The sequence below is a fragment of the Onthophagus taurus genome, chromosome 7, assembly GCF_036711975.1.
Source record: "Onthophagus taurus isolate NC chromosome 7, IU_Otau_3.0, whole genome shotgun sequence".
Lineage (NCBI taxonomy): Eukaryota > Metazoa > Arthropoda > Insecta > Coleoptera > Scarabaeidae > Onthophagus > Onthophagus taurus.
Genome location: NC_091972.1, coordinates 7,812,982 through 7,827,308, shown reverse-complemented (window position 1 = coordinate 7,827,308; position 14,327 = coordinate 7,812,982). Strand labels below are relative to the sequence as shown.

The window sequence follows — 14,327 nt, the reverse complement described above, 5'->3', positions numbered from 1 at the left end:
AAGTACTTTCTCTTGTGCCTCCACCTTTTAATGTAATCGTACAATGAACTAATAAGAATAAAAAAACTTTTCAACCTGTTTTAAAAAAAATACAATACAATCGAATCGAAAGGAAGATTTAGAATTTAGTAGTTTTTGATTAACATTTGATGAGATTAAAATACTATTTTTAAAACATTTTAAGCCAGCCTTGCTTTATCTATACAAACTATACAAATTTTTGTAACAATCTAACGCTGAATAACAATTAATACTGGAGCTACTACTAGAACTAGAACTTCTAGGTTTAACATTAATTTTATTTTAAGTTCAATCAAAATGTTCAACAATCTAGCACTGAATAACTAAAACTAAAATAAAACTAACACTATACCTAGAACTAGAATCATTTGGGTTTAGCCGCACGTCTTTAAAGACGGCTAAACCCGAATGATTTTAGTTCTGGGTCTAGCGGTGGATAACAATTAAAACTAGAACTAACACTAGACCTAGAAAGTTTCGGGCCTGAAGGCGCACGGCTAAACCCGAAACTTTCTCGTTCTAGGTCTAGTCTAAGTTCTAGTTTTCCACTAGCACTGTTATTATGTAGAACTAACACTATACCTAGAACTAGAATCATTTGGGTTTAGCTGCACGTCTCTAAAGACGGCTAAACCCGAATGATTCTAGTTCTAGGTATAGTGTTAGTTCTAGTTTTACACTAGCACTGTCGGTAGAACTAATATTAGACCTAGAAACATTCGGGTTTAGCTGTACGTCTCTTAAGACGGCTAATCTAGTTCTGGGATTAGTTCTAGTTTAATAACAATATACAACAATCTAAGGCTAAATCACAACTAAACAAGAACTAACACTAGACCCAGAAACATTCGGGTTTTAGCCGTCTTAAGAAACGTATGGCTAAACCCTAATGTTTCTGGTTCTAGGTCTAGTGTCAGTTCTAGTTTAATAAAAATATAAAAACGTATGAAGATGCACAGCGAAACTTTTTCACATATCACGTCTGTACATCGATTGTAAAACTGTCAAAATGGGCAAAACTAAATTACATACTTATAAAGATAAAAGCATTTCTAAAGAATCTGCAACACAAATTTACAAAAGTATATGTCTCAAATATGCCCTCAAACTCAACCAAGACAATAATTAAGAAAACTGAAAGAAAATGTCTAAGAATTTGGCCAAAATTAGAGACCCAAACAATCCCTTCCACAATATTTTTAATGAGGTCTTACCAAAACCAAAATTGAACCAATTTGTGAACACAAACGTTTAAAAGTAAAATTTAAAAAAAAAAAACGCCCTACTCAAACCATGTCAGACATTTGTGTATAAAGATGGTTCTAATTTAATTAGATATATTAAAAATTATAGAATTATCATTGTAAGCAAAAAGACCCACTGTCAGTTTGATAGCTTAACTAAAGTTATAATAAAACAATTTAAATTTGGATCTAATTTATTTCATAGTTTTTAACAAAAAAATGCTTTTCACATTACTAAATATTTCCCATTTTTTTAAATATTTTCTTAATGATGTTCCGCAGCTTCCCTTTTACGAATTTCAGCCCATTTAGCAACGTTTTCAGGAGAATTAGCTGCAAAATAAATACAAATTATTTTTCACCATAACAAATCATATTCTTTTGAATAAAATACCTAAGTTGGAGATCTTTTTAAAGACTGGTATGCAAACTACAAAGGCGACGGCATAATATTTCCAAATCCATTGCTTTGTAAAGTAAAATTTCCATGGGAATTGGGCGATTTTTGCTGAAAATGTGTATGGATACTTCATGGGTCTTCCTAGTGGTTTCGAAGAAGCGGCGTCTCCCATTTTAATTGCTTAAAAATTAATAATAAGATATGTTAATTGAAAATATTAATGAATTAAATTTATAACCGTAAAATTACATGAATTTATTTAATCTAGTGGGTTGTCAATGGTTTATGTAATCACCTAACCTATACATTTTTAGGAATAACTTGTTTTAAGATTACATAAGAAATTTCAGTAGAAGAAAGTTTAAACAAGTTTTATGTAAGAAAAATAAACTTGTAAAGTTGATTTTTTTAATTAAAATTATTAAATAAAACGCAATTTTGCTAAAAACTTACATTTTTATATAATCCGATCGATCAAGAACACCTAGTATAATGCCAACTGCTAAAAATTAAAATTCCTGGTGATTTACGATACGGTATAACTTTGGCGGGAAAATTAAAACTTAATTGATTAAAATTATTTTTATACTAAAAATATTGCATGTAATTGTTAATAATTATTACTATTAAAGGTAATTTCCCTTTAAATTTTATACCCTTTCTAAAATTTAGCTAACAAACAACATTTACAGCAAAAATAGTGTGCAGAAAAATTAATAAATTGAATATGTGTTAGAAAAGAATATAGAATTAAATTAATTTTGTTAATTAATCGTATCCTAGCTTCATATCCATTAAAAGGAGTGATTTACTCGATTTTTTTGTATTTGAGCAACATCTATCGTTTGATGGCTGAACTTTAATTATAAAAAAAGGGCGGTAATTTTAAAATTCTTCCAAAATATTATTGAGTAATCGAGCTTTTTAATCCCTATTTTAGTTTGTAACTTATTTGGCTTTCTATTTTATTATTTTAATAACTTCTTAACTTACAATCTTGTAATTTCATCAAGCATCTCCTGTGCTTTGCTTGATACGCCGTTTATTTATGATGCTTTTGTGGATTTAGTCTGTCCAATCCAATCTTCTTTTGAATCCTTCTCGATTTGATGCTAGGGTGTGATTAAGTACTGCGTTGATTAAAAAACAGCTCTTTTATTGTTCAACTGGATTTGCAAATTGACTTAGGTTCTAGTATTCTTCTTAGCTTCTTTGTAAATAGGTCTTGATTAAGGACTTTGATGTTTTTGTACGTGTTGATTATACTTTTTTGTGTTAATCCATCGTTTGGTTTGTACTTATTATATTTCCCTGGAAGTAGGCGTCGATCATCTTTGCCTCCAACCCATCTTGCCAAACGGAATCGCAAGCTTTTTTGACATTTAGTACCACTGTAATGTTGTCTCTTCTTATGGACAAGTTCCAATGTATTAGCGATATTCACAGCTTGCTGTACTTCTCTTCTACCTTCCCAGGACCAAATTCATGCTTCGAGGGTAAATCTTTCTCTTCAACTTCTTTTTGAAGTAATTTTCAATAACCCTATCAGTAGACTTAGTAGATGGGTTACCTATTTCTAACACATTCGGAACTTTCTAGTTCTAAGTCTAGTGTTAGTTTCAGTTGCAGTTTCTTTTAGCCGTGAAAACAGAAGTTTTCCACATTCCCATTAAATGATTTCAAAATTTATTTTTTGTTTTCTCATAATTATTTTATTTCTCAATATTTCAACTTGCACGTCAACGTCCTCAACAACAAATATATTTGTGCAACAGATAACCCTTTTCGACCTATTCCAATTTCCTTATTTTTTATTATAAATAAATTTAGATTTATCAAATAAAATAGAATAGAAAACAAACTATTTACTTTTTTTTTGTGCACGATTAAACTAATTTATTTCGCATAACCATGCGATTTCGTGCCAAACCAATCCTCGGATGTGCCGTATAAATTACGTTATTTCCATTTGGTCATTATTATGCAACCGATAATAACTAGATAAATGTTGACCTATGGCATTGAAGCTAAAATCGAAAAACAGCTCCGATACATTTATTTTAAAATCACTTCGTTTTGGATCGTCTTTTAAGAAAATCGCTTTTTCTGTGCCGAAAAATGTCTTCCGTTCAAGGAAAAGTTCTTTCCGGAACTGACGTTTCTAGGTAAAAAAAGATCCATAAAGCACCAACGGTGTAATAATGTTTATTGATTTTAGGGAAATGCGAGAAGAAATGACCAAAGATGTTCAAAAATTAAGAGAAACTATTCCCGGATTTCAACCTGGATTGGCGATTGTTCAAGTTGGTGGTCGTGAAGACTCGAATGTTTATATTCGAATGAAAATTAAAGCTGCGACTGAAATTGGAATAAAAGCTGAACATATAAAATTACCTAGAACAATAACTGAAATTGAAGTTAGTTTTTCTAATTTTTTTCCAAATAAAATATTAATTCAATTTAATTTTAGCTGTTGAATAAATTAGAAAAATTAAATGGGGATCCAAAAGTTCATGGAATTATTGTTCAAATGCCTTTAGATTGTGATACCAACATTAATTCTCATTTAATAACAGATTCAGTTTCACCAGATAAGGATGTTGATGGGTAAAATTTAACTTTATGATTTTTTAAATTATTTATTTTAATATTTATTTAGATTAAATACCATCAACGAAGGAAAAGTAGCTATTGGAGATTTAACCGGATTTTTACCATGCACCCCAAATGGATGCATTGAACTTATTAAAAGATCTGGAGTTAAAATCGCCGGTTCCAACGCTGTTGTTTTAGGCAGAAGTAAAATTGTAGGAACCCCTGCTGCCGAATTATTAAAATGGCATCATGCCACCGTCACCGTGTGTCATTCAAAAACGTCCGATTTAAAAGAACAAGTAAGATAAAATAATCAATTTTTTTAATTCATTTCCTTTAACAACATTAAATCATGACTAAAACATTTCCTATTGTTTCTTTTATCAAGATTATTAACATTCATTTCCTCCGCCAACATTTTTTATTACTTACTCGTTTTTAATTCTAACATTCTTTACTGATTTAACACTATCATTATTGCTTTGATTTTAGTGCAAAAAAGCTGATATTTTGGTTGTTGGAATTGGAAAAGCTGAATTGGTCAGAGGAGATTGGATTAAACCAGGTGCTGTTGTTATTGATTGTGGTATAAACGCAATTCCAGGTAAATATAAAAATTTGATCTGTACTTTTATTGGTATTTCTTGCTGATGTTCGTCTTAAGTGGGTCAATAACTTTATTCAGAATCTTTTCGATATTATTAATCTCGTTTGGATGATCAAAGTATTTGAGAGCTTTCCTCCATCGAAATGATGCATAAGAATGCACTCTTCGTGAAAACATTAAGTTAGAATTCATAAATACCTTAATAAAGAAATACATCAACAATTTAAACCATCGAAAGTGTTTATCTCGATGTTAAATTCAAAGACTAAACTTATCTTAATTGAAATGACCTCCACAAAAAAAGGTCGCTTAAAAAAGTTACAAAAAACTTATCTCAAGTTAAAATCTAAACATAAAACTACAATAAAATCAATTCTGATTCGAAATTAGTGAACATTTTTATAAAATTAGGTTGGTTCTAGTTTTAAATTCCAATTTAAGTCACCGCACAATTCCAATCCCCACCAAAAACCAATAAAATCTCATTAACAATCTCACTTTTTAACTTTCCACTTAACTGATATGACTTGTAAATCGATAATTTATCTATTTTTGTTGGAATACCTAATATTCCATGGTTATCGGCCCCAAAGAGGTGATAATATACAAAAAAAGACTTTGTGGGGGGGATTTGTAGATAAACACCACAGATTAGACCAATATTTGTGTTCGTTTAGTGTTGAAAAGGTTGTCCTTTTATTGTGTTTGTTCTAAACCAAAAAAAATTGTAAAAAAAGTGTATTAAAATGTCTGAAAATACCGAAAATGGTAATAAAATAAAATTTAAATAATTTTCAATTAGTTTTACATTTTTTTTAATTATTTTTTTAAATAACTTTTTAGATTCAACTAAGAAATCAGGGCAACGTCTTGTTGGAGACGTAGCTTATGCAGAAGCTCAACAAGTAGCTTCACACATAACACCAGTTCCCGGGGGCGTAGGACCAATGACTGTAGCAATGTTAATGAAAAACACAGTCTTAAGTGCTCAAAGAGCCGCAACAAAACTTTTAGAACCTTCTTGGAATTTCCGTCCGCTTTCTTTACATTTAAAAAGACCCGTCCCTACTGATATTAAAATAGCTCACGAACAAGAACCGAAAAATGTTAATCAATTAGCCGAAGAAATTGGTTTATATCCCAATGAATATTCACTTTACGGCAATAAAAAAGCAAAAATTTCATTTGCATCCGTTTTAAAACGATTGGAATCGCAAAAAGATGGAAAATACATTGTTGTTGCTGGAATTACTCCTACACCACTCGGTGAAGGAAAAAGTACAACATCTATAGGGTTGGTTCAAGCTTTAGGGGCGCATAAAAATAAAAATGCTTTTGTCTGTTTAAGACAACCATCTCAAGGTCCCACGTTTGGAATTAAAGGTAAGTTTGATTGGTTGCCTAACTCATTAAATTGCAGAGAAATAATTAAATTTGAATACAAATTTATTTTTTAGGTGGTGCTGCTGGTGGTGGTTATTCTCAAGTAATCCCAATGGAAGATTTCAATCTTCATCTAACAGGAGATATTCACGCCGTTGCAGCAGCTCATAATTTATTAGCTGCCCAAATGGATGCAAGAATCTTCCATGAAGCGACACAAAAAGATCAAGATTTATATAATAGATTAGTTCCGACAATAAAAGGGGTTCGCAAATTTAGTAATATTCAATTGAGAAGACTTGAAAGGTTGGGTATTAAAAAAACCGATCCAAATGATTTAACAGATGAAGAAAAAGTGAAATTCGCACGTTTAAACATCGATACAAATAACATCGTTTGGAATCGCGTTGTTGACATAAACGATCGTTATTTAAGAAAAATTACAATCGGACAATCGCCAACTGAAAAAAATCTTACTCGGGAATCTAGTTTTATGATTACAGTAGCTAGTGAAATAATGGCCATTTTAGCGATATCAAAAGATTTAACTGATTTTAAAACACGTCTTAGCAAAATGGTTGTTGCTTTTGATAAAAATAATAAACCGGTTACTGCTGATGATTTAGGAATGACCGGAGCTTTAAGTGTTTTAATGAAAGATGCTATTGATCCAACATTAATGCAGACTTTAGAAGGAACGCCAGTTTTAGTTCATGCCGGACCGTTTGCGAATATAGCCCATGGTTGTTCTTCAATAATCGCTGATCAAGTCGCTTTAAAATTAGTTGGTGAAAAAGGTTACGTTGTCACAGAAGCTGGATTTGGTTCCGATATCGGAATGGAAAAGTTCTTTAACATCAAATGCAGAGCTTCTGGTTTAATCCCAAACGCAGTTGTTTTAGTCGCAACTATTCGTGCTTTAAAAATGCACGGAGGTGGACCTGCAGTGACTCCAGGAGCTCCATTAAAACCGGAGTATACTCAAGAAAACATTCCTCTCTTAAAGAATGGATTACAAAATTTAATTAAACATATTAATAATGGAAATAAACATGGTGTTCCTGTAATTGTAGCGATAAATAAACATGCTACTGATACCGATGGCGAACTTGAATTAGTTAAAGAGGCTGCTGTTAAAAATGGAGCTTTTGATGCTGTTGTTTGTAATCATTGGGCTGAAGGAGGAGCTGGAGCTGTTGGTTTAGCCGATGCGGTTATAAAAGCTTGTGAAACTCAAAATTCATTTAAATTTTTGTATGATGTTAATATGGGAATTGATGAAAAAATTTTCGCTATAGCTAAAGAAATGTATGGAGCTGGAAATGTCGAGTATTCTGAAAAAGTTATGCAGTCTATTAAGAAATACACTGAACAAGTAAAAATTGATTTATAAAGTAAATACATTAAGACATCTTTTTATGTTTATTTTTTTATAGGGTTTTGATAAACTTCCAATTTGTATGGCAAAAACGCCTCTATCATTAACTGGTGATCCAACAATTAAAGGCGCACCAACTGATTTTACTTTAAAAATTAATGATATTTCAATTTCTGTTGGTGCTGGATTTATTATTCCAATTTGCGGAGAGGTTTTTTAAATTTAATTTAATTTTTTAAATAAATTAATATTTTGCTTTTAGATTACAAGAATGCCAGGATTACCAACCAGACCTTCCATTTTCGATATTGATTTAAATACAGAAACTGGAGAAATTGAAGGACTTTTTTAAATATTATATAATAATGTTGACATAATTTTATAATGTATTTTATAAGAAATAAAAGTATAAAAATAAACTATTTTTAAATTTTACTTGATTCTTATTGTTTTAACACATCTTCAATAATTTCAATGTTTTTTGAAGTTTCCAAAATTCCGTAGTTAATCCTATTGCGGACGAATTCAAAACTAGTTTATATTATTTTTTTGTAAATAGAGACGGGCAATGAACTATATCTAATATTTTTGACCTAAAAGCAGCTTTTGACATGGTTAACCGTAGTATTATATGGAAATGTCTAGAAGAACTAATGGTACCACAAAGACTAACAAAAATAATTGAAAATCGGTACAGGAAATCAAGAGCATAGTACAAATGAAGAGACATCAAACACTTTTGAAATGAGCAAGGGAATAAAACAAGCCTATAGCCTAGTTAGACTAGAACTAGAACAAATAAATATCAAACAGTAAGTAATAGGTTATAAAAGTGTGGAACCAGTAAAAATAGATAATTTACTATAAAAACGAACCATAAAAAGGCAAGGAAGTTGGTTGAAATATGGACAGAAGAAATTGAACAAAAGGTAGAAGTATCATCATATGCGTACTTGGGCAGCATAATATCACAAGATTGAAGGATAGATTTAGACATAAATGTAAGAATAAAGAAAACACACAACATATAAGAAGGAGATAGATACAAAGATAGAATTGAAAGTGTACAATTCGGTGGCAGTCCCAATATTAACATATGCCAGTGAATCATGGACACTCCAAGATAAACAAGCAGGAAAGATTACAGCAATGGAAATGTAATTTTTACTGAAAATAGTGGAGAAAATAAGGAATGAGGAAATATGACTAGGGGTAGATCAAGACGAGATAATCAGCAAAATAGAGAGAAAGCAACTAAACTGGCACGCCCACATAATTAGCATGAAAAATAACACAACAGTAAAAAAGGTATTTGAAGCAAAGAATAAGGATAAGAAAAAGAACACATAGGAAGAAGTGGGAGGAAAGAATGGCAGAAGTTGGGAAGAAGAGAGGGAAGACTCTAGCAGATATAAAGGAATTAGGAGGAATAGGAACAGATTTATCTGACGCCAACAGGCATAGGGATCAGGAGAAGAAGAAGTTTATATTTCTTTAAATTTTTGTTATCAACTATCTTTTCTAACGTTATGTATTGTCTATCCCAATATTGGACTTGCTCTTGAAATTTACCTTCTTTGTATTGTTTCTTTACATATTCCTTTAAATAAGATCCCAAATGTCTAAGTAAAGTCAAGTTTTATAACAATGCATACTTAGATATTATAAAATTTGCAAATACCTTCCACTTTTGCTTGGATCTACTGGCAAACATTTCAAAACATTTAATATTCTTTTAAACTGAATTTTTAGACTTTTTATAAGTATGATCTAAATGGATTTCAAATAAATGTTTTCCTTAGAAGTCGTAGTTACTGAAAGAATCTGAGTCTTCCGTCAGTTAATCTATAAATCAATTATTGTTGAATTCCCTTTAATGGTCTATTAACATTTTTATAAATTCCTCACAGTGATTCAGAACCAATATTATTTTTAATTAATCATTTTCTTATCATTCTTTTCATACAGAAAGATGAACCTTTATCTACTTGAAATATAAACAAATTATTTAAAGTATGAACTTTATGGCTCTTTCCTCAATCTCCAAACATAATCAAGGTGAAATTTTAGATGTATTCTGTATTCCATTTAAGCACATTTTCGACTTCCCACTGAAATTTTGGCTACCTAAAGTCTATTTAGGACATGGTTTTCCTATTTTACTAATTAAATTCTTATGTTAATGTGTTTTAATACCTTTAGAAGATAGTTATCTATTTGTATAGGTTAAAGATGCTCGTTTTCAAACTGACAGTTCAACATATCCTTGGCACTTAATTAGTATAAAGCTATGGTGTTAGATGGCGCGAATGTTAGTTATAATCGTTACCTACTTTAGCGGTGATTTAAGAAAATTTTGTTTTAATGACAATGACAGCCCGATGTTTTGTCATGTTTTGAATCGAATTTCGTTATGATTTGGTTTCTCTACGTTGTTGGTGTAACTTGATGTTTTAGAACGATTTATTTGATGAGTTTTCGGTGTTTTAAGGAATTTGTTGCCATCTGTTTTATTAAAGACTTTATTTTACGAAGTTTTATTTGTGGTAAGTACATTTAATTAGGAGTTTTCTTTTTTATAAATGTACTTAAAAATGACTTAAACATGTGTATCTCTTTCAATAGAAAATGGCTGGTAGGAATTGTGCTATGGGTGAATGCAGAGAACGGTATGGAACATTTCACCGATTTCCAAACCCAAAACTATATCCACAAATATTTCAAAGGTGGATTGAACAAAGTGGACGGGAAGAATTGTGGGAATATGATGATATGAGAATTTATAGAAATTTTCGTATTTGTGGAAAACATTTTGCTAAAGAACATGTTGGACGCAATAGTAAATTATTGAAGGGAGTAATACCTACATTAAATTTACCAAGTAAGCATAAAATAGATTTTTTTCTATCCATTTTTTGCATATTATATGTATTATGTATAAGAATTGTTTGTTAAAACAACTATAAAAAGGAATTTTCCACCAAAGAACAATATATCTCTACCTGTTTATTTTGTTCTTGGTTTCCTGTCACTTTGTCCCTCACTTTTTAAGTTTCCACTCCACTGATACAACTTGTAAATCAATAATTAATCTATTTTTGTTAGAATACCTTATATTCCATGATTATCTGCTCCAAAGAGTTGATAATATACAAAAAAAGACTTTCTGGAAGAAATTTTTGTGTTCCTTTAGTGTTAAAATGGTAATAAAATAATATTTAAATAATTTTCAATTAGTTCATAATATTGTTTTTAAATTATTTTTTGAAATAACTTTTTAGATACAACTAAGAAATCAGAGCAACATCTTGTTCGCGACAAAACATATACAGAAGCTCAACAAGTAGCTTCACAGATAACACCACTTCCTGAGGCTGTAGTACCAATATTAATGAAAAACACAGTCTCAAATGCTCCAAAAGCCACAACAAGACTTATAAAACCTTCTTTCAAGTTTCGTGAGAGTTCGTTACATTTAAAAAGACCTGTTCCAAGAGTTATTAAAATAGCTGTCAAACAAGAACCAAAAAACATTAATCAGTTGGCTGAAGAACTTGGTTTATATCCCAATGAATATTCACTTTACGGCAATAAAAAAGCAAAAATTTCTTTTGCATCCGTTTTAAAACGATTGGAAACGCAAAAAGATGGAAAATACATTGTTTGTGCTGGAATTACTCCAACACCACTTGGTGAAGGAAAAAGTACTACATCTATTGGGTTGGTTCAAGCTTTAGGGGCGCATAAAAATAAAAATTCTATTGTTTGTTTAAGACAACCGTGTCAAGGGTCTACATTTGGCATTAAAGGTGAGTTTGATTGGTTGCCTAACTTATTAAATTATATAGAAATAATTAAATTTGAAAACAAATTTAGGTGGTGCTACTGGTGGTGGCTATTCCCAAGTAATTCCAATGGAAGATTTCAATCTTCATCTAACAGGAGATACTCACGCCGTTGCAACAGCTCATAATTTATTGGCTGCTCAAATGGATGCTAGAATCTTCCATGAAGCAACACAAAAAGATCAAGATTTATATAATAGGCTTGTTCCGACAATAAAAGGGGTTCGCAAATTTAGTAATATTCAATTGAGAAGACTTGAAAGGTTGGGTATTAAAAAAACCGATCCAAATGATTTAACAGATGAAGAAAAAGTGAAATTCGCCCGTTTAAACATCGATACAAATAACATCGTTTGGAATCGCGTTATTGACATAAACGATCGTTTTTTAAGAAAAATTACAATTGGACAATCGCCAACTGAAAAGAATCTTACTCGGGAATCTAGTTTTATGATTACAGGAGCTAGTGAAATAATGGCCATTTTAGCGTTATCAAAAGATTTAACTGACTTTTATACACGTCTTAGTAAAATGGTTGTTGCTTTTGATAAAAATAATAAGCCAGTTACTGCTGATGATTTAGCAATGACCGGAGCTTTAAGTGTTTTAATGAAAGATGCTATTGATCCAACATTAATGCAAACTTTAGAAGGAACGCCGGTTTTAGTTCATGCCGGACCGTTTGCGGATATAGCCCATGGTTGTTCTTCAATAATCGCGGATCAAATCGCTTTGAAATTAGTTGGTGAAAAAGGTTACGTTGTCACAGAAGCTGGACTTGGTTCCGATATCGGAATGGAAAAGTTTTTTAACATCAAATGCAGAGCTTCTGGTTTAATCCCAAACTCAGTTGTTTTAGTCGCAACTATTCGTGCTTTAAAAATGCACGGAGGTGGACCTGCAGTGACTCCAGGAGCTCCATTAAAACCGGAGTATACTCAAGAAAATATTCCTCTCTTAAAGAATGGATTACAAAATTTAATTAAACATATTAATAATGGAAATAAACATGGTGTTCCTGTAATTGTAGCGATAAATAAACATGCTACTGATACCAATAGCGAACTTGAATTAGTTAAAGAGGCTGCTGTTAAAAATGGAGCTTTTGATGCTGTTGTTTGTAATCATTGGGCTGAAGGAGGAGCTGGAGCTGTTGGTTTAGCAGATGCCGTTATAAAAGCTTGTGAAACTCAAAATTCATTTAAATTTTTGTATGATGTTAATATGGGAATTGATGAAAAAATTTTCGCTATAGCTAAAGAAATGTATGGAGCTGGAAATGTCGAGTATTCTGAAAAAGTTATGCAATCTATTAAGAAATACACTGAACAAGTAAAAATTGATTTATAAAGTAAATACATTAAGACATCTTTCTATGTTTATTTTTTTATAGGGTTTTGATAAACTTCCAATTTGTATGGCAAAGACGCCTCTATCATTAACTGGTGATCCAACAATTAAAGGCGCACCAACTGATTTTACTTTAAAAATTAATGATATTTCAATTTCTGTTGGTGCTGGATTTATTATTCCAATTTGCGGAGAGGTTCTTTTTAATTTAATTTAATTTTTTAAATAAATTAATACTTTTCTTTTAGATTACAAGAATGCCAGGATTACCAACTAGACCTTCCATTTTCGATATTGATTTAAATACAGAAACTGGAGAAATTGAAGGACTTTTTTAAAGATTATAGAAAAATGTTGACATAATTTTATAAGAAATAAAAACATAAAACTTGATTCTTATTGTGTTTTCACTACACAAGGTATCTCAATGAGACTGTCCATTAGACGTCTATGGGGTTCTGGCCAAAATAAAAATTTGAGAATTCAGATTTAAGTATAATCAATAACGTTCTGTTTGACTAAAATATTTTCAGATTTCTAGCACTTCCTGTTATACCGGAAGTCGCCACCTACTTATTTTTTTTAATGAAACATCTGTATATTTTTATATATTTGGATTTGTCTATTTTCATGGTTTATGAATAACTTTACTTTTTGCAATTTGATTCCAACTTTCTCGAGTTATTCGATTTTTTCTAAGCAAATCTGTTCTATATAGCAGACATTTACTCAAAATTTCTCGATTTTTGGGATATCAACTTAGGATTCAGAATATACTTAACCAACATGATGGAGTATGTTTTGGTGCCGAGAACGGCTGTGTAGATCGTTTGGTAACCCCCATATTTTATTACTTAGTCGTTTCATTTTACATCTTTATATGTCCCCCATATGTCCTATAGCTAACATTACTAGTTTGGGAGATATAAGGGTTTTTTGAAAAATGCATACATGTTATCAATATTAACCTAGTGTGCCATCGAAAATAAGCGTGGTCAATGAGTTCTTGTCAAAATCTCACTTGTTTACGTCACCTGATGCATGTGAGCTAATAATTATCTGTTAGATGCCTTAATATTAGTACTAAAAAGAGTTAAAATCAATAACAATAACGAAAAAAATATTTACACAAATCAAGAAATTCTTAATTTATTTTTTATATGTGGAAAGCGCGACAAAGTTCGTAGTGGAACTTGCGAAATATCAACATTTCAACAACAAGTTACAATAAATGTTCGAATTGGTGGCCGTTCGCATTCAGGCAGTGCGTTATACGTGAAAAAACACCCTCAAGTATTGCTTTTCGTACTTCTTGAGGAGAGAGACTGTTGAATGCTGCTCGCACGCGTGCTTGCAATTCCTCCGTCGTGTTTACCGCTGTCTGGTAGACCTGATGTTTTATACGTCCCCAAAGGTAGAAGTCCACAGTCGTCAAATATGGAAATCTGCCCGCCAGTTCCACAGTAACCGCCTTATCCACCTGTCTTCGAAGATTGAGGAGAGT

At 31.3% G+C, this 14,327-nt stretch overlaps 3 protein-coding genes and 1 long non-coding RNA gene across 5 annotated transcripts; 2 read left to right on the top strand and 2 right to left on the bottom strand.

Annotated features, from left to right (window-relative positions):
• Positions 1–1,441: 1,441 nt before the first annotated feature.
• On the bottom strand, positions 1,442–2,200 carry LOC111422805 (reduction of Rh1). Its single transcript, XM_023056044.2, has 3 exons — positions 2,119–2,200; positions 1,660–1,845; positions 1,442–1,598 (listed from the first exon to the last, which is right to left on the bottom strand). The coding sequence occupies exons 2-3, from the start codon at positions 1,835–1,837 to the stop codon at positions 1,531–1,533; spliced, it is 246 nt and encodes an 81-aa protein (XP_022911812.1). The 5' UTR covers positions 1,838–1,845; positions 2,119–2,200; the 3' UTR covers positions 1,442–1,530.
• A 1,458-nt stretch (positions 2,201–3,658) lies between these two features.
• On the top strand, positions 3,659–8,063 carry LOC111422780 (pug C-1-tetrahydrofolate synthase, cytoplasmic). The gene is made up of 9 exons (XM_071197285.1): positions 3,659–3,830; positions 3,884–4,082; positions 4,136–4,272; positions 4,325–4,559; positions 4,753–4,864; positions 5,711–6,250; positions 6,325–7,625; positions 7,687–7,839; positions 7,891–8,063. Exons 1-9 carry the CDS (start codon positions 3,784–3,786, stop codon positions 7,978–7,980), a joined length of 2,814 nt encoding a protein of 937 aa, XP_071053386.1. The 5' UTR covers positions 3,659–3,783; the 3' UTR covers positions 7,981–8,063.
• Positions 8,003–10,053, bottom strand: LOC139430383 (uncharacterized). The gene is made up of 3 exons (XR_011640867.1): positions 9,537–10,053; positions 9,310–9,473; positions 8,003–9,250 (listed from the first exon to the last, which is right to left on the bottom strand). It is a non-coding gene; the product is annotated as an uncharacterized lncRNA (long non-coding RNA).
• LOC111422876 (C-1-tetrahydrofolate synthase, cytoplasmic-like) lies at positions 9,995–13,216 on the top strand. 2 transcript variants are annotated; one of them, XM_071197286.1, is made up of 6 exons: positions 9,995–10,174; positions 10,254–10,509; positions 10,910–11,437; positions 11,505–12,805; positions 12,867–13,019; positions 13,072–13,216. In XM_071197286.1, exons 2-6 carry the CDS (start codon positions 10,257–10,259, stop codon positions 13,159–13,161), a joined length of 2,325 nt encoding a protein of 774 aa, XP_071053387.1. In that variant the 5' UTR covers positions 9,995–10,174; positions 10,254–10,256; the 3' UTR covers positions 13,162–13,216. The 2 variants fall into 2 exon arrangements, with proteins under 2 accessions (XP_071053387.1, XP_071053388.1); XM_071197287.1 differs by lacking the exon at positions 9,995–10,174 and adding an exon at positions 10,734–10,831 and having other exon boundaries at positions 10,425–10,509.
• The last annotated feature ends 1,111 nt before the right edge of the window (positions 13,217–14,327 follow it).